Source organism: Triturus cristatus, chromosome 4_1 (genome assembly GCF_964204655.1).
Source record: "Triturus cristatus chromosome 4_1, aTriCri1.1, whole genome shotgun sequence".
Classification (NCBI taxonomy): Eukaryota; Metazoa; Chordata; class Amphibia; order Caudata; family Salamandridae; genus Triturus; species Triturus cristatus.
Genome location: NC_140585.1, coordinates 329492423 through 329516161, shown reverse-complemented (window position 1 = coordinate 329516161; position 23739 = coordinate 329492423). Strand labels below are relative to the sequence as shown.

Genomic DNA, 23739 nt, shown 5'->3' with positions numbered 1-23739 from the left:
CCCCCTGAACTCCTTTGCTGGGAGTTCTAACCTGCTAAGAGGTATCTCCCGGTGTTCTGGACCTTTGGAGTTTGTTTTGGGACTGGAAACTGCAAGAACTGTGAAAATTGACTCATTGCCTATTTACGACACATCGCAGCCATGCGAGAAGAATTTTCCGATGCATCACCGCTGCCGAAGAATTGACAGAGCCCCTGCTTGCGGCTGAAGTGTTTGCTGTGCGACGAATCCTGTGTACCGATCTCCAAAATCACTACACCGATTCTGACGCAGGCCCGGTTGAAGAAGAACAAATGCATCGTACCATATCATCATGCATCGCATCGAAGCATCAAGTCTGTCGCATCGTTTGGGGGACACAGTAAGAAACCGACACATCACCTCCCCACGCAGTAAAAAAAAGACGCATCACCTCCTCTCCGTTAAGAACAAACTCATCACCTTCCCTGCGCAGGAGTAAGGAACCAACGCATCACCTCCCCCTGAGCAAGGAACTGATGCATCACCTTTCCTGAGTGTAAGAAACTGGTGCATCACTTTCCATGCGACTCTTTTTGCTTGCATTTTTCGACGCATCTAAGGTACTTTGTGTAAAAGTGTTGCATTTTCTTGGAACATAACGGTTTCTACCTTTTAGGAATCATATTTTTAGTACTGTATTGTGGATTTTTGTCGCTTTGGTTTAGTTTTGGTTTAAATAAAGTTTACTTATTTTTCTAAACTGGTGTGGTGTCCATTTGTAGTGTGTTCACTGTTTTACTGTATGTTTGCCGTTGGTATACGCAAATGCTTTACATACTGCCTCCGAGATAAGCCTGTCTGCTCGTACCAAGCTAGCGAAGGGGGTGAGCAGGGGTTATTTTAGAAGTGTATCACCCTTACCATGACTGGGAAGAAGGGTCCCTACTTGGACAAAGGTACCTACCTCTGCCAACTAGAGACCCCCATTTCTAACACTGATGGTCAGCAGTGAGGATCTGGACTTGCATTTGTGTCTTACATACAGTGGTTGGTGTGCACTACTAGTAGAGTGCACACCATCACGCAACCACATAAAATTACGTGGAACCTTTTCTTTGGGACTATTTTTTTCTTGCAACTGAGAAGTGCCAATCTTTACCATGACTAAACCAGCATCACTTGCATCTGTGGATATTGAGTTGGAAGAGGATAGGGTTGAAACCTACACTGTGCCACAATTGAAAGCTATCTACAGGAAAGTTTAAATTCTCTGTAAGAGGCCTCTCCAGAAAGGAGGAATTCCAAAAGGCGCTGAGGGCCTGGTTGGAGTCAAGGGATGCCAGCGAGCATGCCGAGCAGCCTGTGGAGGAGGGGGAGAATTTAGTTGGACAGCAGGATAGGCTATTGGGTCTGCCTGGGGATAGTTTACCTTCCCGGGGGGCAGCAGTGTCTCTTCAAAGGGGCAGTCTCCAGCAGAAGAGCTTGAGGACAGGGAGAAAACCAGGATGCATGAATTGGAGATCACAAAGCGCAAGCTGTGGAAAGAGGATAGGGAGTTGGCATTTCAGAGGGAGGAATTAGCCCAGGAAGAGGAAAAGGTGCTCTTGGAGCATGAAAATGTCTGCGGGAACTGGATCTAAAAGCAAAAAGTATAGAGTCCAATCCCAATGGTGGCTGTGCACCATCAGTACCTGGAGATGAGAGGGTATACATCCCCAAGGAGGTTATAGAGGATTTTTTGAAGCAGGAAGACATTGGTCAGTGGTTTAAGGCCAATGAGGCAGTGATGAGGTTATACAGAGTCCCTAAGAGAGACAAGGGAGAGGGGTTGTGGAGTCGATTTCTCTCTGAAGGGAGGAACATGTTGCTAGCATTACACACTGCAGATCAGATGTCCTATGCCCCCATGAAAGAAGCCTTAATCAGGAGGTATGGTGTGACCCCAGAGTTGTACATGCAGAAGTTGAGAGCTTGTGGGGGGGCGTGGCTTGGCCGGCTGCAAGATGGCCGCACTCTTGAGAGTGGGCTTTGCCGGCTAAGCCTAACATCCGTGAAATATCCTGCTGACACAGCGCCCATCGCTGCTCCACACCGTGCCATTATTACTCACCTGCTCCTGGGACGCAGTTTGGTCGAACTCCTGTCTCCCTGCGACGCTGTTGGGCGAAAATCCATTGCCACGTGTGTCCCGAGCCTGGGGTCTGCTGCTGGCATGGCCGTCCCGGCCATTCCGGAGCTGACGGCGGGCTCCCTCCGGGCTACCGGACCTGCCTCCTGCATCCGGCCAGCGTCAAGCATAATTTTCCGGTAAGCGCCGTTGCTGGGGGGGGGCGCTCTGCGGCAGGGCTGGGGGCTCGCGGGTCGTACCGCCCAGCCTGGTCTGCACATTTGTGGGCACCGCGCTCTTCCCTACGGCGCCCGCTGCTCAGGCTTCTCACCAACTGGCGGGCCACGCAGATGGCGCACCTCCCTTGGATCCCTGCTGCGTGTTACCCCCTCCCGCTGCGGCCTGCCGGTTCCCTGTGTCATACGGCTGCGGTGACTGCATCAGCCACATTGCCCTTCATTCCTGGCCGCAGCAGCGGCGGCGGCTCTCCGCACCTCAGGGGCGCCCCCTCTCCAGTGTTTTGGACGCCCGTCACGTGGTACATGTTCTTCACCACCCGCAAGCGCTTCTAAGTGCTTCATCCACCACCTGCTGGCATCGGGCAGGCCGCGGCAGGCACTGGGGAGCTCCTGGCCGTCTCAACCCTCCTCCGCTCCTGTACTTTGGCTCACTGTCAGCGTTGACCCTCCATCCACTGCAGGGCCCTTCTCTTGAGGAGGCCTGGCACCTGGGCTGCCCGTGGCCCATCACTCCTCCGGCCTGAGACCTACCACCAGCTGGGCGCTGAGTTGGGGAGGCCTTCCTCCTGGGCCTGTTACGCCTCTGCATGCTTTGACCCTGCACTCACCTGACAGCTACTGGGGCCGGGACGACATCGCTGCACCTTCGGCCTCTCAGGCGGCCCGCAGGTCATTCAGCCACCCGGCTGCTTCGACCGCACTGCCTTTCCTTCCTGGCCTGCTCCGGCGGCTCGCTACACCTCGGGGGCGCCTCTTGTCCTTCTCTCTAATGTGTTGTATGCCAGATCTGTGGGGAACGTCATCCGCCACCTGCAACTGCTGCTAAGCGCCACAGGCCACATCGACCGCCTGATGGCTCCCCCGCTGGGAATGGGCCGGCCGAAACCGGCATTTGGGAGCTCCTGGCCGCCTCCTCCCTGCTCTGCCCCGTTCTTATGCTCGCTGTTGGCGCTGGCCCTCTTCCCACTGCAGAACCCCACTCTTGAGGACGCCTGGTGCCCGTGGTGCTCGTGGCCCATTGCCCCTCTGGCCTGATACCTGCCTCCGCCTGGGCGCTGCGCTGGGGGGGCCTTCCTCCTGTGCCTGTTGCGCCTCTGCATACATTGGCCCTGTATTAGCCTGACAGCTCCTGCGCTGGGACGGCCCCTCGGGCGGCCCGCGGATCACTCAGCCTCCCTGCGGTCCAGCGCCCCCGTCACTTGCCAGTTTCCACTGCATCCCTCCAGTGTCGGTGGGCCCGCTCCTCACCTGTCGTGACCCCTGGAGGTGGGTTTGACGCCGGGGGCCTCCACAGTGCGCCACAACCGACCAAGCTACACACTGCCTTTGCTAATTGTTTCCATCGCCGGCTGGACCTGCTTCTCCGCTCTTCCCAGTGCCGCTACACCTCTACCGAGCGCAACGTTAACCTCCTACCTTCATACTGCTACAAGACTTTTCCTCCAGACATAGGGAGAACCAACCGCAAGCAACCTAAACTCGCTTTTGAACAGCGCCGCCAGACGCATCAGGAGGGCGCGGGCACGGACGGGGGGGGACCCCCCGGCTCCTTCCGACATGGCTTCCACTAGGGAGGATGATTTAAAGGCCATTATGCTGGATGTCAAGTCTACTGTCACCAACATTGCGGCTCAGCTGGATCAACTGTCGGCTCGCCTGGACACAGTGAAGGCCAGAGTTGATTCACACGATGCCCGCCTCCTCCATGTGGAGACCAGGGTATCGGACATGGAGGATGCCGCCACTCAGGACCGTCAGAGACTGTTACAGATGGACAAAATACTTGATCTCATCCTAAACAAGAACTAGGATTTGGAGGCACGCTCCAGCAGGAGCAACCTCCGCATCACGGGAGTGAATGAATCCAACAATTTCTCCCGTATGGAGGACTATGTAGAACAGCTGGTCTGCGAGCTTTTCGGCGACATCCCCTCCCCAGTCTTCATTGGCGAGCGGGCTCACCGCTCTCTCGGTCCGTGCCCGGGCCCTGGCCTTCCGGCCCGCCCATCATAGCCACAATTTTGAACTTCAGGGACCGTGACGCCATCCTGTGGGCGGCCAGAGAGAGGGGGAGATCCGCCACCAGGGCAATTCCCTGTCATTTTATCCTGACTATACGACTGCTGTTCAGGCGGCCCGCCGCGAGTTCCTGCCAGCGCAACGACTACTCCAAAACCACGAGATCTCCTACTCACTGGCATATCTCGCCAAACTGCGCGTCAAGCAAGGTTCCAAGACCCTCATCTTTTCGGACCACAGGGAGGCGCTGGCGTTTGCTAAAAAACTGGACAGGTCACACTGCTCCTCGCCCTCCAGCTCACAGGCCGCTGCTACGGACAATCTTAGTGATAACGACTGACAAGATGGATAGCCATGGCTGTATGGGGTTTTCTTTTGGACCTTTTGTTCCTTAACCTCTTAGGTCGAATGGTGACTATTGCCTTAACGATGTTTCTCAGGCCAATCTGTTGTTCCTCATTTACTGTTTACATGGTGTTTTATACCTTCTGCTATTAACTCCTTAGTGTCCGCCATATTCTATGGCTTGGCCACCCTGTCTTCCTAGCAGGAGTGTACGCTGAGCTTTACCATGCACCCACGGGATAATTCCCATCTTGGACACAGACTTTTCCCTTCCTAGTTGTGGATCCCTGGTGTGGGAGTGGGGTTGGGGGGGGGGATCAGCGGGTTTTATTGTTTTGGGGGTGGGGTCGGGTGGTTGGGTGATGAGGCTATTGCTGTGCGACCTCCCAACGAGGCAACACAGTTCTTATCAGCACCGTCTCAAGTATCGAGCCATTTCATGTTCTGTTCTTTTCCCTCCTTGGTCCATCTTCCTGCTGGGGGGATCGTATTGTTTGTTTTGTTGTCTCCTTATGAGGCATTTGTTGTATTTTCGATTGCACTATTTCAATGTGATTCCATTGTTCTTGCACTACTGTTTTTTCTTGTCGTCCAGTGCACTGAGCGCAGCATTTACACACGGACTTCGCACTTCCCCACACCTTCTTTGCCTCTCCACCCCATGCCGCAGCACCATGACTGATACTACACTGTGGACATCGAATGTCCGTGGACTGAACGACCACTGTAAGGCAAGACTGGTCCACGCCCATCTCTGTCGGCACAAGGTGGACATCTGGTTTTTTACAATAGACTCACCTCTTACCGGCCACTTCCTCCAGACTCCTTTCCAGGCACTGGGGTGAAATACATTCTTCCTTCTATTCCAACTATTCCCGGGGGGGTTTCCATTTTATTACGCAAAGGGCTTCCATGGCAGACCTCTTAAGTGCACATTGATCCTTTGGGGTCGTTCCGTGATCCTTCATGGCACCCTACGTGCCCAACCTTTGATGCTTGCTGCTTTATATGGCCCAAACTGCGGTGACCCCGACTTTTTGCGCACATCTTGCATCACATCATTCAGCCCCGCAGCGCTCCTTTGTGGGGGGAGATTTCAACGTTACACTATCCGCTGCTCTGGACTGGTCCGGGACTCATGCCTCTAACCCGCGCGCAGATTCACTGCTTAGCTTCATTCTCTCGGAAAATTCCCTTTACGACGTGTGGCGTCATGCTCACCCTGAGTTACAGGAGGGCACCTGTGCCTCTGGCACTCGTGGCTGCTGGTCTTGTCTCGACTTGTGGATCACTACCCCGGATGCCTTGGTATGGCTAACCTCCGTTGATCATATGGCACGCACCCTCTCATATCATGCCCCTGTTCGCCTCTGCCTCCGTCTCCCACATTCTCCTTGCCGTGCCTTTTCCTGGCGGCTTCCCCTGAGCGCGTTACGGTCTTCAGTGACAAAATACGAACAGCAATCGTAAACTATTTTGAACTTAATGTGGGCTCTGTGGACTCCCCATCGACACTTTGGGAGGGGTTTAAAACTGTTATCCGTGGGGAATGTATCTCTAAGCAATCTGGCGTGCTCCGCTCCATCCGCGGCACTCTTGATAGATTGGAGGGGGAAATTAAGGCACTTAAAAAAATGGCAAAAAGAATCTTAAACATAAATCACTAACCCAGCATCCCGAAACCCTAACTGAAAATAACTACCACAGCCTCACGTCCCCCATTAAAACTAACTACATTTTCTACACCAAACGCCCCCCCAAATGGAAGAGCACCTTTTTTGCGCCACCTACCAGTATCTAACGCAATCAAAATCCCCTACGGTTTCAAACTTTCCACTACTCCAACCTCTCTCTTCCCTGGGGAAATAGACATTGCCAACTACAAAACTGGAAACATCCTGATCCAAGCCTCAGAACACTACATTACCATTTTTGAACGCCATTTCAACACTCTCTCCTACCACTTGTCCCTACCAACTCCTCCCCCAACACCTACACAAACCCAAAAAAACCCTGGTTCCACCTTGCCGCCCCGACTCCAAGTCCTCCCCTGAATGACACTCCACTCTCGACTACTCACATTCTTCCACCCTCTCTTGAACTCTCACCCGACGCAACCCTTTCCCCCCTACCCATCACCCGCTCCCACCCTTGCCCGCTACCGGCTCACCCCCGCCTCCCAGAGGCAAACTCCACTCCCCCATGTCACACCTACCCTTAATGACACATCCCTTTCCCCGACCTCCATTATATCACCTCTCTAGAGCCCTCCCCCAACTTACTTACACTCCCCCAAACTCACATAGCCCCTAATGACCGTCCCCCTCCCTGCCCTAACTACACTACCACCCTTAAAGTTGTTACCACGTCTCCTCACACCCCTCACACTCTGCCCTCATCTCTCTCCCTTTCCCCCCCACTCATCACCAGGCCATCGCACACCACGTCCCTCCCTCCCACCCAACACCGGCTCACACCTCCTTCCCCTCCCTCACCCCCCCACTCCCACAAGCCCAACACTACCCACGTCTGACCCTCCTGACCTCTCGCCCTCGCCAAATTATAAACCTTCTCACCCGAAGTACTCTGACCTTAACGCCTCACCCATTTCAGCCCCAACCACCTCCCTCCTTACTCTCCTTAACCAGACACTTCGCAACTTGGACTGCAATATCTCCACCCTGGTTACTGAACTTACCAGACTCTGAGAAGAATTCAATAAGTTCAAATCCTACAACCCCAGAACCCGCCCCTCTAGTTCCTACTCTCCATGTGCCAACCCCCGAAAAAGCCCTTATCCCAAGCTCAGGTTAACAACACCTCTACACACCCGTTCCCATAGACCCCTTCGCACCTCGTGTATATACTCGGCCCCTGACCTCTCTGACCTCTGCAACTCCTACCTCAACAAACCACCACATAAAGATCTTTACTCCCCTCACTCCGAAATTCCTGTAATCATGGGGACTAGCAGAAGCCCCTGTTCTCCTAGCTCCCCGAGACCCCCCCCTCAACTCACCGCCATTCAACTATGCCCCGCCCCCAACACCAACCCTAAACCCCTTACCTGCATGCTCGTGAACTGCCGCTCGGCAGTCCGCCATACGACCGAAATATCAGAAACCATCCTTAACGAAGATATTGACATCGCCTTCCTCACGGAAACCTGGCTCAAAGATCACTCAACACCCATCCTTGACCTTCTTGCCCCCCCTGGCTATTCTATTCTCAGACAAGACAGACCTTAAAAAATTGGGGGTGGACTAGCAATTATTTTAAAAAAAGAACTTCAACTCTCCCTAATCACCAACACTGGTTACACAACCTTCGAATACTTAGGAGCCGAACTTAAAATAAAAAGCTCTCCCCCATTACGACTACATAACATCTACCACCCACCTGCCAAGCCCCTTCCCTTTGCCGAAGAATTATCTGACCTTCTAACTAAATCGTTACTTTCCAACTCCAAAAACCTCTTCCTAGGAGATCTTAACCTTCACTGGAATGAACCTGATGACCCTACAATCAACCTTCTCAATAACCTTCTTGAGATTAGCGACCTCAAACAACTCTGTCACTCCCCTACTCATTCTAAAGGAGCTATCCTTGATGCCATCACCTCTAACTCTGATTTGGCATCCCTATCCAACATTATCCCGATTCACTGGTCTGACCACCATCTCATACTGTTTACGATCTCCCCTCCAGCCCCACCCGCGCTAATGAAAAACAATAAAACCACGATTATGACAAGAAATCTTGAGCAAATCCCCCTGGTGCACTGGAACATGAACTCCAAACCCAACTTCCTCCTCCCCCCCCCTTCAGAGGCTAATGAACTCACTGAGGACTTTAACAAAACTGTCACTGAGGTCTTAGATCAACTTGCCCCTCTGAAACTTAAGACGCAAATAAATGTCCCCTCTAAATCATGGTTCCGATCTCGCTCTCCTTAGAACAGCAAGATCCTCCTACAAAAAAAACACATCTTTTCTGAAAAAGCATCTTTTTTCCGCCTGCAACTCTCCCGTGCCAAAAACAGACCCAGAGAACTGTTCAACATTATTAGAAATCAAACCTCCCCTGCACCCCTCAACCCGGTGGCCTCCACTAACAAATGTGAAGAAATTGCAAAATATGTTCAGAAAAAATTGCCAAAATTGATCATGCTTTCCTCGGAACTCAACTCTTGCTCACCCCCTAATATCCCCTGGATACCACGCCATTACCACCCCTCCCCTGGAAACCACCCCTGACCCCCTCACCTCCCCTTCCACCACCTTTCCCTCCTGAACCCTACCTCACTACTCCACCGCTTAAAAATAATGCCTCATGGCCGAATTTCCACTCCGTATCGGAACTGGAAGTCTTAAACATCCTATCCAAACTTAAACCATCCTCTCACACTAAAGACCCTCTCCCTTCTGCACTTGCCCAAGAACTAAAGCACGTCATTGTCCCCTATTGGACCATCATCATTAACGTCTCCCTCTCAACAGGGAGTGTTCCTATCTCCCTCCAACTTGGACAAATCACTCCCATCCCGAAAAACCCTAAGGCTGACCCTAATGACCCCAACAACCTCCGCCCTATCTCAAACCTCCCCCTCCTCTCTAAAGCCCTCGAAAAATGTGCCCTAATTCAATTGGAAAAACACATTGACACGTACAACCTACTAGACCCCCTACAATCCGGTTTCCGCAAAGGTTGCAGTACTGAAACTGCACTGCTCAATATAGTCGAAGCCATCCACCTTGCCCTGGACAAGGGCGAGACCTGCCTACTCATCCTTCTCGACTTTACCGCTGCATTTGACACAGTTAACCACTCAACCTTACTCAATGCACTCACAGATCGCTTCGGCCTTACACATCAAAATCCAGAACTGCCTTTCTAGCCCAACATGTGTCTCCCTAGGTGTCCCTCAAGGATCTATCCTCTCTCCTGCTCTCTTCATAGAACCCCTGACCCTCATACTTAAACAAGCCGGAATTAAGTATCACCTGTATGCCGATGACACCCAACTGTACTATAAAATAAAATCCCATTCTGATATCCTACACCTCAACTCCACACTAACCAAGATCCAAACATGGTTCCACACCAACCATCTCAAACCTAACCCTAATAAAACTGAGATCATTCTCTTCTCTCCCAAAAACAACCCTCTCCCCATTCAAACTTGGATCGCTGACCTAAACGCCCTAAACTGCTCTCTCTCCCTCGCCGATTCCGTCAAATCTCTTGGCATCACCATCAACAATAAACTTACGCTGAATTCCCATATAAAGAACTCGGCAAAAGGAGCACTCTTCACAATCTCAAAAAAGTCAAACCTTTTATCCCAGACGAAGACTTCAAATTAGTTATCCAATCTCTTGTCCTATCAAAAACTGACTACAGAAATGCTCTTCTCTCTGGAACACCCAAAATCCACCTTGCCCCCATCAAATCAGTCCTCAACCTTGCGGCCAGACTAACAACTAACTGTAAACGTTTTGACCATATCTCACCTGCCCTGTAAAACATCAAATGGCTCCCCATTGAAGGCAGATCCTCCTATAAAATTGCCTGCATTATGCACAAAGCCCTCCATCAAAAGACCCCACTCTCCCTCGCAACCAAACTCAAAGCAGGCTGCGCACGAACAATGAGAAGCACCGTGGGAGGAGCCAAGATGACGACCGAGACGGCAGCGTAGATTCCCGGCTCCGTGAACCTCCGCATCCCGCACGGATATCCTGCATGAGATCCTTATTCTGCGCTACGAGATCGTGTTCGTAAATGAAAGTGGCAACCGATCGTGTGACTCTGAGGTTTCTGACTGCCGTACCGCCGGAGAAATCAGCGGTTGAACTTTGCGGCCCGTGCGGTCCCGAAGCCGGGACCTCGAGTGGACGCCTTGGCCGGGCGGCAGTTTAACAACAGCGGCCTGTGGTGACTGGGTGGAGTCGGTCCGCCGGAGTGGTGCTCCCCTCGGCCTGCATTTTGCTGTGGTCGCTCCCCCCTGCTGAGCGCTGCGGACCGAGGACATGCCCGGGTGTGCAATTCTCGGATTCTGTGGTGTTTGCCCCTGCCTTTGACGGTGAGCTGCCCGGACGCCGTCCCTGGCTCGCCCTGATCCTTGCGGGCTGCTCCCGGCTTTTCGCGGGAGCTGGTCCGTGGCGGAGACGACTGTTGCCCGTGACCGCGCAACGGCTGAATCTGTGCCTGCCCCAGGATCCCTGTCTTCAGCGACGTGGACCTTGAGGCGTTGGTCCGGGGGTCCTGGCCCCAATACGAGTCGGGCCTTCCCAGCGGCCATTTTGTCACTATGCAGCCTACCATCCTGTCCGCTGGGACGCAGCGGGACTGGGGGTGTGTGACGGTCGGGAGTGTGGCAGAGCGATCGGAGAGAGCTGCTCTGGGGTACGGCGACCTCCTGGAGGCCCTTGGTGCCCTTCATTACTCCTTGGCTCATGGCGCCGGGGTCCTGGGGAGGAAGCTAGATGGTGTGGTATCAGCGTTGGGACAGTGGCGGCATGCTGGTCCACAAGTACACAGTGGCTTTCCACACTGCACACAGGAGGAAGATGTTGCGGCCCCCCCCGCGATTAGTGTACAGCCGGACACTCCGGACAGTATGCTACCGTGTGGTCGGCTAACTGTGGGCTTGATCTGCTCCGGAGGTATTGGACCTGAGCGGAAGATGGTGGCCTTGTCCCATGCGCGGTCTCCGGCGGCCCAGGGACGATTCCAGCAACGTGTGTCTCATTTGACTGCTTCAGCCTGTCTGGACCTTGTGTGCAGTGCAGATCCTGGGGCAGCACTGGAAAAGACGCCCCTCCATGAAGCGGTCCGTGCTGATGCTCAGAGACTTCCACCCCACCTGTGTGCGTCGCTTCCCGACTGTTTTTGGACACTCCTGTACCTTGGGACATCGGACATGGTGCTGGGTCGAGGGGCAGGCATGGGCAGAATCGCAAAGAGCGGTCAAGGCTGAGGCTGATCCTTCGGGAGTGGTCACCTAGTAGACAGGCGGACTCATGGTTGCGTGCTCTCATGGTTATTCGCATAGTTGGTGCATAATGCTCCCCACTCCCCCCCCCCTTTTTTTTGATATGATCAACTTGGTGCTGCTAATTGTTTGCTGTGGGGAGACTTCACCGTGCGGGAGGGAGAAGCCGGGGGTATGTTTTGAAGGCCCTCCTCCAGTTTATTACATTCTCTCCGCCCCCCCGTCTGGGGGGGCTCTTTCTTACTCTTTTTTCCCTGTCTCGTCTATATTTCGGGTCTAGTTCCAGGGCGACAGGCACACTGCTGGGGGGTGGGGCCATACTCATTCGCAGAGGTGCAGGGTGGGGGGATGGGGGAGGGGACTCGTTAGTCTTTATCTCTTTTTCCATGGCCTCCTTTTTCTTCTCTGTTTCTTTTTGCTTGTTTTTCTGGGATCAGCGCGGTACACCTCTCTTATTGTGAATCGTTTGCTCTTAATGTGTGCCACAGTTTCCGGGGGGTTCGCTGGGCTTTAGGTACGGGGACCTGTAGGCGCAACTATCTTTGATATTTCTCCCCATCCGTACTTTCCCGTGTCTGCGCCATTGATTCAATGTATTGCTGCTTATTGCTTACGTCTCTTATCCTTGCCCCTTATCGCTGTTGGGAAATTGTTTGGCACCTGATCCTACTGTTTTGTTTTATTATAAAATGAAAAACCCTTTCTCTCCTGGTGTCCTACCTGTGCGGCTCATTGGCCGGACTATATTGTATTGTAGACTTTGCTCTCCGAGGTGCCGCCTGTGTTTACATTTGCCTTTATTGTTCTGATTGCTTGGCGGCCGGCCCCGGGGGGTTGTAGGCCCATACGTGTAAATGATTGAAACGTCAATAAAGGTTTTTCAAAAAAAAAAAAAAAAAAAAAAAAAACAATGAGAAGCACCAGCCTTTTTCTCCTCATACCACCCCCTACTAAAAAGAAAGCCTCCCAATCACGCTCCTTCTCTGGCAAGGCCCCCCATCATCTGGAATACCCTCCCAAAGACCTTTGATGTAACCCCTTGTACGTCAGCTTCAAAAGAGACCTTAAAATACACCTTCTCACTAAATAAAAGGGGATTTAATCGCTCGCTCTCCGTACTGACTACTTTCCTCCTCCTGCCCTATACTCCTCCTCCTCCCTCTCACACCTACACACCCCCTTCCTGACACCTCCACACCCCTCTCACCACCCTTACCTAGCTCATTCTTCCCATCCCACCCGTCTGCATCCTACCCAATTCCCCCCCCGCTCTATTATGTTTGCCTTGTATACTGTAAAAAAAATTTATTATGTAACGACACATTAGTTCTTTTAATATTGGATCTAAGTATGCTCTCTTTTCCTCACTCACTACGTACTCTAAATTTTTTATTTTACTCTTTTAAACCACCTTGTATAATTTGTTTTCTCTAAGAACAATTGTTGCTCTTTCCTTGTTGTTTACCATGCAATATGTAAAGCGCTCTGATACCCTCGGGTGGAGCTAGCGCTATATAAAACCTTTAAAATAAATAAATAAAAATAAATAAACTTGACGCCTCACACGCCCGGAACCCTCGCCCTGACGCGCTTGCCCAGCTGCGGGGGAAACTTACGGAGTTCGACGATGAGGCTGGCAGGGAACTGGCATTTCTTGGCAGGGAGACGAGGGCACGCCGCTTTGGCGAGGGTGATCATCTTGGCAAAACCCTTGCCAATATCTTTCGCCAGCCACAGGCGGCATCTTACATAACTGGCCTTCGGGATGGCGGCCCCGGTCGTACCACCTCCTCTGAGGAGATTAAAGCGCGCTTCACCACTTTCTACGCTCAACTCTATACGCCCGGATCGGTGCCATCACATGAAGTACTCGGCCAATATTTCGACACCCTTCAGCTTCTTTGGCTCGGCAATTCCCATCGGGAATATCTCGACGAGCCCTTCTCTAAAGAAGAGATACTCGCTGCAATTAACAGCATGCCGGGTGACAAGGCCCCCAGCTTGGACGGCCTGCCGGCTTCCTTCTATAAAGCTTTTGCCCCACTTTTGGTTCCTCATTTAGCCTCAATGTATAATGAACCTTTTGAAACAGGTTTGTTCCCCAAGTCGCTGCGTGAGGCAGTGTTGACTCCTCAAACCTCACAAGTTACTTACCTTCGGTAATGATATATCTGTAAGAAACATTAGTTAGTTAGATTCCTTACCTTAGAATATCCGCAGGCGTCAGGCTGGCTCCGGAAAGATTTTTCGTCAGCAGTACCCCTGCGCGTCGGTAGGCGTCGTCTGCGGCTCCGCGTCCGTCGTTTGCATCGTGATCACCAGGATGACGTCGGAGTACTTAGACGCCGCACTCGCACGCTAACATCAGTTCTGTACATAGCTTTCCGCGCCAAGACGCAGAGCCATGCAAGAAACCAACACTGGTGCCATGAAACTAGGGCCCTGAAAGGGATGACTTTAACCCTAGATATCGGTTCGCAGAACGGGGAGGACGGGTGGGGCGGTAAGGAATCTAACTAACTAATGTTTCTTACAGATATATCGTTACCGAAGGTAAGTAACTTGTGCATCTGAAAGAAACACGTTAGTTAGATTCCTTACCTTAGAATAGATACCCCAGCAATACCAACCCCAGTGGTGGGTCTGCGAACCAAGATCACACCAGGAAGTCCTGGAGAACGGAACGGCCAAAGAAGCCGTCTCTCCGGACTTGACAAACGTGTGCAGCGAGGCCCACGTTGCTACCTGTCAAATGTCCTGCAGAGGGACTCCCCGTCCCAAGGCAGTAGTAGCCGCTGTGGCCCAAGTGGAATAGGCCCTCAGCCCCACAGGAGGATCCTTCTTAGCCAAGGAATAGCAGACCTCAATACACAAAACGAGAGATGGAGATGGATCGCTTGTGCACTGCCAGCCCCTTCTTAGCGCCCACGTAGCCAACGAAGAGTTGGTCATCCACCTGGAACTGTTTTGTGCGATCCAGATAAAAGGAGAGCGCATGTTTTGGGTCCAGACGGTGGAGCCTCTCTTCCTCTTTCGAGTGATGTGGAGGTGGGAAGAAGGTGGGTAAGGTAATGGACTGCCCGATGTGAAAGGCCGTAACCACCTTACGAAGAAAAGAAGGGTGGGTCCTCAGAACAACCTTGTCTGGATGGACAGAGAGGAAAGGAGGTTTAGAAGAAAGAGCCTGGAGCTCACTCACTCTTCTGGCAGAGGTGATGGCAACCAGGAAAGCAGTCTTGAGAGTCAGAAGACGAAGAGGACAGTTATGAAGTGGCTCAAAGGGAGCGCACATCAGGTAAGTTAACACCAGATTCAAGTCCCACTGAGGCATTACAAAGGGAACAGGAGGGAACATGTGAGTAATGCCTTTCAATAATTTATTGACAACAGGGGACTTGAAAAAAAGAAAGCTGAAAGATATCTCTTGATGGTGCCCAGAGCAGAGCCCTGCTGGGCCAGGGAAAGAAAAAAGAGGAGAACCTCAGAAAGAGGGGCGGAAAGGGGATCCACAGCTTTGCTGTGCACCATGCCACAAATTTGTTCCACCGGCAGGCGTATACCGTCTTTGTGGAAGGACGCCTAGCTGCCAGAATGACATCACAGACTTCAGGAGGCAAGTCAAATGGCATCAACTGCTGCCGCTCAATCTCCACGCATGGAGGTGGAGGCTGGACAGGTTCGGGTGGAGGACCGTCCCCTGCTGCTGCGACAGAAGGTCCTCCTGAAGAGGCAGTCGTATCGGAGGATCCATTGACATACTGAGTAGCTCGGGATACTAGAACCTTCGTGCCCAATCCGGAGCCACTCAGATAACTTGGGCCCGGTCGCGCCTGATCTTCTTCAGCACTCTGGGCAGAACTGCTGACATTGCACGTTCTCTTCGGTGGCGAATAGATCCAACCAAGGCTATCCCCACTGCAGAAAGAGACCTTGCGCCACGTCCGAGTTCAGACGCCATTCGTGATCCATCATGCACCGGCGGCTGAGTTCGTCTGCTCCTGCGTTCAGAGAGCCCGCCAGATGTTGAACCACCAGCGTGATGCCCTGGTGTTCCAGCCATGTCCAGAGGCGCATAGTCCACGACCCCACCCCGCCCTGTTGATGTGGAGTTGAGTCTCCGCCGGAGACCAGAGTCCTCTGATCTCCGTCTCTCCCATGTGGCCCTCCCATCCCAGGAGGGACGCGTCCGTCACTACTACGTGCTCCGGTTGGGGTAGGGAGAGGCATCTGCCGCTGACCCAATCGCGGTCCGTGTGCCACCACTGCAACTGTTTCGCAGTGCCCTCCGAGATCAAGACATGGTCGGACAGGTTGCCTCGATGCTGGGCCCACTGACACTTCAGGTCCCACTGCAGAGTCCACATTCGCCACCTGGCGTAATGCACCAACAGGATGCAGGAGGCCATTAGCCCCAGAAGCCCCAGCACCAACCTGACTGAAACCCAGGATAGAGGCCGAAAGATGGAAATCAGAGCCTGAATATCCCGGACCCGCTGTTCCGGAGGATAAGCCCGGAACTGCGCCGAATCGAGAACCGCTCCGATGAAGAGGAGCTTCTGGGAGGCACTCAGGTGTGACTTCGGCACGTTGATGGAGAACCCCAGCAAATGCAGGAGGTCAGCCGTAGTCTGGAGGTGGGAGACGACTTGCTGGGGCGAGCCCGCCTTCAACAGCCAGTCGTCGAGATAGGGGAAGACTGGAACCCCCGATCTGCGCAGATGAGCTGCGACCACCGCCATCACTTTCGTGAACACTCGAGGGGCACTGGTGAGGCCGAAGGGGAGCACGGTGAACTGAAAGTGCTCCTGACTCACCGTGAACCGCAGGTAACGCCAGCGTGCCGGCAGGACGGGGATGTGAAAATAGGCGTCCTGCAAGTCCAACGCTACCATCCAGTCTCCAGGGTCGAGGGCAGCCAGAACCTGAGCTAAAGTTAGCATCTTGAACTGTTCCTTCCGGAGGAAGGTGATGACGCTCCTGAGGTCCAAGATAGGGCATAGGCCCCCTTTGCCCTTCTTGGGAACCAGAAAGTAGTGGGAATAGCAACCACGGCCTACTTCTGGACCAGGAACGCGCTCGACGGCCTCTTTGGCCAAGAGGGCCGTAACTTCCTCCCGCAGAAGATTCAAGTGATCCTCCGATATACAGTGGCACTGCGGTGGCATGGCTGGAGGGGTCATCTTGAAGGGGAGGGAGTAGCCCCTTCTGACGATTTGCAGCACCTGTGAGAAGTTGGCCTGATATATGATGTCACTAGTTCTAGTGTACACCCTGTATCAGTCCAAACAACCCTTATGGTGATTGGTTGTAAAGTCAACCTTATAGACCAGCTATCCTAGTGGTAGCATGGACAAGAGCAGTCTTAGGCTAAACTCTGTATGGCATGTGAAGCCAGCTGTTATACCATTTGCAATCCCTTGAATACCAAATGAAAGGTCACCACAACAGATATATTATAAAAATAGAATGTATTTATTCTAGTCAAATTACCCTCAGCACTCTTTATGAGATTCGAGGTAAGAATAACACAATCTTATTTAAGCATACATAAGTCACACAGGTAAGTAATACAGTTAGGCCCTAGGGGCCACGCAAACCATATACTAAGTAAGTGGTATAAGAACCACTGTCACGAACACAGGTTAGGCCTAGGCCTAGGCCAAGGAATCGCTGGGACTACACTATCATATCAGTTGCTAGGCAGTGGGAGGCCCACGGGAATCGGGTGCAGAGTGGAAACACTCACGCGTAATGTCGATAGAAATAGTAATATTTAGAATTAAAGAGTTTTAGGACACTTCGGAAGGAACTAGGAGTTGGAGACTTGGAAACTAGACACTAGGATAGTCAATACCCTTGTGAGCACCGGAGTACTCAAGTTACCTAGCCCACAGGCTGCGGGTGCATAGGTGTGAACTTGCGTTGGGTTTCGTCGTCGACTCCTATGGATGCCTGAAGAAGAGATGCTGACAGACAGTCAGTGAAGAGTGTCCAGTGGATTCCAAGGATGGAATCAAGAAGGAGGATACCTGCAAGCAGAGGGGACAGAGTCTAGGTCACCAGCCAGGAGCCGGGAAGGAACCAGGCGATGTCGTGAAGATGCAGGTGAAGAAGTGAAGCTTGTCGCAGCAGCCACGGGTACCAGGAGGCGTCAAGGACGACCAGAACCAGGAGGCGAGCTGTCCCACGAGGGCTCTTGCTGTCGGCGGCGTCGATGTCGAGTTGGGACACAACAAGCCTTGTCAAGCGCAACCCACGCACAATGAGGGATTCGCTTCTGTTGCAGACCAGGAAGGCCTGAGGTGCTTCTCTTTCATAGGGAAGCAAGGGCCAGTCTGGAGGAGCCAAACCAGCGGTGAAAAGTCAAAGGGTCGTCGTCGCAGAGGTCACTAGCCAACGGGCAAGCAACCGGACAGACGCGTCGAGCAGGAAAATGCAGAAGGGCCCCACGCAGAACTCGTGGAGTGTGGAGGGCTGATCTTCGGTGCAGATGGTGCTCGGGGTTGGGGCTTCTCAATCCCCAGAGCAAAACTTCGAGGATGCCTCAGAAGCTGCGCTGGAAGCAAGTAGCCAAGTTTCCCAGGTAGCCGGTCCCACGTCTCTCGTCGCCTCCACGGATCTCAGCTTTGCTGTGGATCAGGGTCGGAGAAGTCTGGAAGTCAAGGCGCTGGTCGGGCTCTGCAGTCGGTTCTTCGTAGAACTTCGGGCAAAGCAAACGGCAGGTCGCTTGATGGTGCCTGTTTGCACAGGGTGGCCACTCCTTGGCCACAAGGGAGATTCTTCAGTCTTCTTCCGTAGTCGAATGTCGAAGATCCAGAGTTTCTGTTCAGTTTCAGTTATCAGGATAATCCAAAGTCCTAGGGACTCAGCTCCCACTCTTATACTAATCTGGGGGGCTGGGTTACCTGCTAGGTCCCTCCTATGGGTGGGACCAGGGAGGGGGGTGGTTACACACCCTTCCCTTTGTCCAGTTTCACGCCAGGACTGGGGCTGGAGTGCCCCAGCACCGCTTTGAACCGGACTATGCATGGGACACCTTGTGTGCCCCAGGCAGTGTCTCGTTTCATTCATCTCTCCCTGCCCCAATACACTAAGGTCAGTCTAGGGTGGTGCAAGCACCTCCCAAGGCAGGAAACCTATTGTCCAAGCCTCCCTCGCTGGAAGTACTCCCAGCAGCAGGAGGTCAGACTTGTGTCTGTGGCAGCAGCATCCATTTTGTGATGCTGGGGCTCTGGTTAACTTTAACCCGGTAGTAGGTCTTCCACATGTCTTCTCCCTCTAGAAGGGAGGAATACTATCCTCATCGCCAGAAATGGCATGGGGGTATTATTCCAAAGTGTTAGACACCTTACACGACATGTTTTGATAAAGCCAAACCATAGTTCCCATAACCGCGAGGATTATAAGGCACTTTAAGAGTATATGGTAGGCGATATCATAGAACAGCTATACAGACATGGTTCCGAAAGCTGCAGACAGGCTCAGCTCATGCTAGAGCACCATCTCACATGTTACCGAGCACTCTGCCTTCAGGATTGTTAAGGCCTGCCATAGGAGTGACTGATAGGTTACCCATGTGTCTATATATAAAGTAGGTATAGGAATACTACACCTAAGCAAGGGGTGATTAAACGACCTTGCCCCAGCTGAGAATTGTTTCTACCTATTAAGAATCATATGTTTAGTACTGTATTGTGGATTTTTGTCTATTTGGTCTAGTTTTGGTTTAGATAAAGATTACTTATTTTTCTAAACTGGTGTGGTGTCCATTTGCAGAGTTTTTACTGTATTACTGTATGTGTTCGCAAATGCCTTACACACTGCCTCTGCAATAAGCCTGTCTGCTCGTGCCAAGCTACCTTTCAGGTGAGACCCCCCATTCCTAACAACTCCTTTGTCCGAACACACAACGACAGACTGTCCCATCGCCTAGTCCATCGTCAATGGTAGTTTTGATGTCTCCTTCGAAGGGGTTGCCATCAATCGCGCCTCGTTGTCAACGATGCAGTTGTCATTGCTGACTATGTGGTGGGCTTTTTGACTGTCGTTACTCTAAGATCTCCGATGTAGTGTTTTGCGGCCTAGGAGATGATGTCTTAGTGCTAGTTTCTCTTCTTCCCATCACTAGAATTCATCATGAGAGAAATATATAGTAGAGTGGTCCTCTGAAAGGCCTCTCCACATCAGCACATAAAATCTAGTGTTAAAATTATTCTCCAAGCATCAGAAGAAAAATGATCCTCCAGGATATTTTAACAGTGCTACATGGAAGTAGAGTAAATAATATATAAATTGTTACTTCATTGCACATAGTTCCGAGGGTAGGGGAGATGGTAGTCTGCATGCTTTCTGACACAATCTCACACACCATATTAGAAAATGTGCCCTAGGCCCCCACATGGGGGGTGGGGACAAAGCACCCTCACTGTGGGAGCCTAGTGAGGGTGCTTTACCAAGAGTTCATGGTCTAGGCAGGCAGTGGAGGATACACGGCCCTGCCCTAGAGGCTAGGTGTTAGTCTCTAATAAGGCTAACCCCTATCAAATCACCAAATTTGATAGTGGTTAGCCTTTTTAGAGAGAGTGATCGAGGAGATGAGTAAAAGTGGTGAAGACAGAAAGGGTATAGATGTCAGTAGAGCCCCAAAACTGGGTGGAGGACGTCAACAATACAACAGCCTCACAGGCAATGCCCCGACCATATAGCTACTAAGGCCGATATGTAAAGTTTTCTGTTGGGGGGTGGGGGGGGTTAGGTACTGAGGCCCATGGACGGTGGTAATCAACTCTGCATGACCTATCATGCCTAGGCTTCAATCGTCATAGATGATGTTCTGAGCCGCTACTGCCTTCTTCACCCTTCTCATAACATAAGTATCTACCTTGCTCCTCCAATTTCTCATCCAACATTTCAGGCTATATTAAGGCACCTTAATTACCCCTAAATTATTCCATACATTAGCTTCACTCAATTGTACTTTTATAATTTATAAGCCACCTCCGTACAAAGATCTATAAAGTGAATCATTATGCTGTGTAAAAAAATAGTGTTAATTACACAGAGTCCTTGATTAAAAACAATAGCATACTGAGTACATGCTGCACACGGCTCAGCTAACTACAACTCTCATTTTGAATGCAGTCTTAAAATAAAGATTCACCAACTCAAATATAGTCTTTTTACTCTTATATAAATCGCTGTATATTTAAGTTACAACCGCACTCGCACAGATCATTTTGTAAGGAATTATGTAAATGAGGTACCGGACTTTGACAAATGTTCATGGTGAGACAAACACAGGCCCTCAATTGTAAAGGATATATTATAGAGCCGACCAGCTACAGCAATCCTTTAAAAACACTCCATATACGTGAGAACATATTGCCCATATTTAACCTTCACATCCAAATTTGAGGTCTCTGTTATTAGGAATTTTCATAACAATACCTGGTTAGCGCAACTCTGCTAGAGGAAATAAATATTTGTTTTTAGCATCCACAAAGAAGCCTTATATTGAGTTACTTCCAAAATTCTAACAAATACTGATTAAGTGCTCTATTATTTTTTACCGTACTATAGAACCAGACAGTTAGTAAAATAACAAATTATATGATACACGATATATAGGTAAAAATGTCACAACTGTTTGTAGGAGTGAAGCCAATTACTACTTCAGCTCGAAAAGCAGGGTTTCCTTAGCACAAGTGAAGTTGACCTAAGTACCAAGCACTACTCTTAATCCTCAAACTGGTCCACAGTTATCTCGTAACTGAGCTTCCCACTCATAAAAAGTACCTGATCTGAAACTCTCCACAGATTCAGTGTTGAAAGTAGGCAGCTCAGGAATAGCAGCGATAGGTGCAGAGGGAGCAAAGCCAGGCCCTAGGTCTGCACTGTACATGAGATCATCAGCAATACCAGGTAGGTCCGGGAGGTAGGAAGGGACATCAATTTCGGGGACCTGCCCAAGGTCAGGCACGTAGAAGTAATTTTCTGCTGTCTGAGTAGATGAGAGAAGTTGAAAGAAGAGGAAAACATTAGTACAGGCACCTGGTATTAAGGAGTTCTATAATAAACAAGCACCAAGAAAAAATGATAAAGTCATCATAGCCCACATGTACAGAAAATGTTTGTCAGAGAGCTGCAAGACAAAACATTGGCGAACTGGATCTGCACGGCTGCTATAAGAGGGTTCTATTTTAAAATTCCAGCTTTAATTCTTGTAAACACTTCATTTTGAACATTGTATTTAGCTGTGTGCATTATTCGTTTTACAGAAAAAGCACTGGCTTGACACGGATTTAATCAGTTTTAATGCTGTTTGTTGCAGTGTTCATAGTTTCTAGCCAACAGCACCTCAACCAATCATAGACTGCTCTACCTAGTTACCATTTGAAACTAGTGTTAAAAGGAGCACTTAGTCCCCAGATGACGGATTAGGTTACAAAGGCCCGTGACACCATAGACAAAAAAAACATTTTGACACAACTGAGACTAGTAATTTCAGAAGGACCGTGTTATGTTGTGTTATATGTTACCGTATATGTTACATGGATTTTTATAGCGTGCATTTCACTCACGGGGTATCCAAGTGCTGGAGTAGATGAGTAGGCTGATCGGGCTCCTAGTTGAACAGCCAGGTCTTCAGTTTCTTGCAGAATTTGAATAGAGATGGGGGGGTATGATGTGGTGTGGAAGATAGTTTCAGGATATCGCGGCCATGGAGAAGGAACGTCCTCCTGATTTGCTTCTGCGGATGTGGGGTTAAGTGTGGCTGAGCGAAGTTGCCTGGTGTGTTGGTGGAAGTCAAGGCGGTGGTTGAAGTAGGCAGGTCTGATGTTGTGGAGGGCTTTGTATGCCTGGGTGAGCAGTTTGAATTGGTATCCCTTCTGGATTGGAAGCCAGTGTAGTTCTCCGAGGTAAGGCTTGATGGGTGTGCTGTGAGGGATGTTGAGGATGAGTCTGACGGCAGAGTTCTGGTTTGTCTGGAATCTTTGTATTAGTTGATTTGCAATGCTGGTGTAGAGTGTGTTGCCGTAGTAGAGTCTGTTGATGATGAGGTGTCAGTAGAGAGCCACTGTAATATTTTGCGGAGCATACTTAGGATGAAGAGGCAGGAGGAGGCAACAGTGTTCAATTGTTTGGCCATCGTGAATCTGTCGTCCAAGATGATGCCATGGTTTTTATCATGAACTGTGGGTGTGGGTCCCACGTTGGTCGGCCACTAGGAGGAGTCCCATGGAGAGCTCTTGTTCCCGAAGATCAGGACTTTTGTTTTATCCATGTTGGGTTTCAGGCAGTTCTGTTTCATCCAGTTGACTAGGTTTTTGGGTACGGAAGTGTAGGGAGAGAGCCTAACTCGCTGGGCCCTGTCAGAGCGAAAAGACACCACCCATCTCAGTACAGGTCCATGTACTCTGGAGTTGTGGAGTCTTGTGATGAGGGTACTGTGGGAGATGTTGTTAAAGGCTGAGGAGAGTTTGAGTAGTAGGAGTACAGAGGTTTTCCCTTTGTCCATTATGGCCTGGACCATCAAAGTGCTGCAATGAGAGTGGTTTCCATGCTGTGGCTGCTGCAGAATCCAGACTGCGAGATATCTAATAGGTGGTGGTGTTCAAGATGGTTAGAGAGTATTTTGTTGATAGCTTTCTCCGCGACTTTGGATGGGAAGGGCAGGTTGTAGTTGCTGAGCTCTTTTGGGTCTGCCATGGGGTTTGTTCATGAGAGCTATGATTTCCGGATGTTTCCAGTTGTCTGGGAAGGTTCCACTTTGGATAGTGGTGTTGATGGTGGTGGTGGTCAGTGGGACCTGATCAGAGTTCCTCCTTGGTTGTAGATATGGTAAGGGCAAGGGTCAGTAGGGCCCCTGGAGTGGAATGTTCTCATTATTGCAGTGGTGCCTTCTAGAGAGAGGGGTTTCCAGTTTGTGATATGGTGGTCCGATTTGGTGGTGGTGGGCAGTTGGTTGAGGTCTTGTGTCTTGAGTTGGGGGTCGAAATTGCTGTAGATCTTGAGGATTTTGTTGTAAAAGAAATTGGAGAGGTTGTCGCAGAGGTCTTGTGAAGAAGTGA

General features: G+C 50.9%; 1 protein-coding gene across 1 annotated transcript in view; it reads right to left on the bottom strand.

Moving 5' to 3' along the window:
- WASHC1 (WASH complex subunit 1) overlaps window positions 1-23739 on the bottom strand; it is a 621626-nt gene that overhangs the window by 122799 nt on the left and 475088 nt on the right. The window contains exon 7 of the mRNA XM_085652301.1: window positions 21464-21668. Within this exon, the coding sequence (XP_085508427.1) occupies window positions 21464-21668 (205 nt within the window). The remainder of the gene's footprint in view (window positions 1-21463; window positions 21669-23739) is intronic.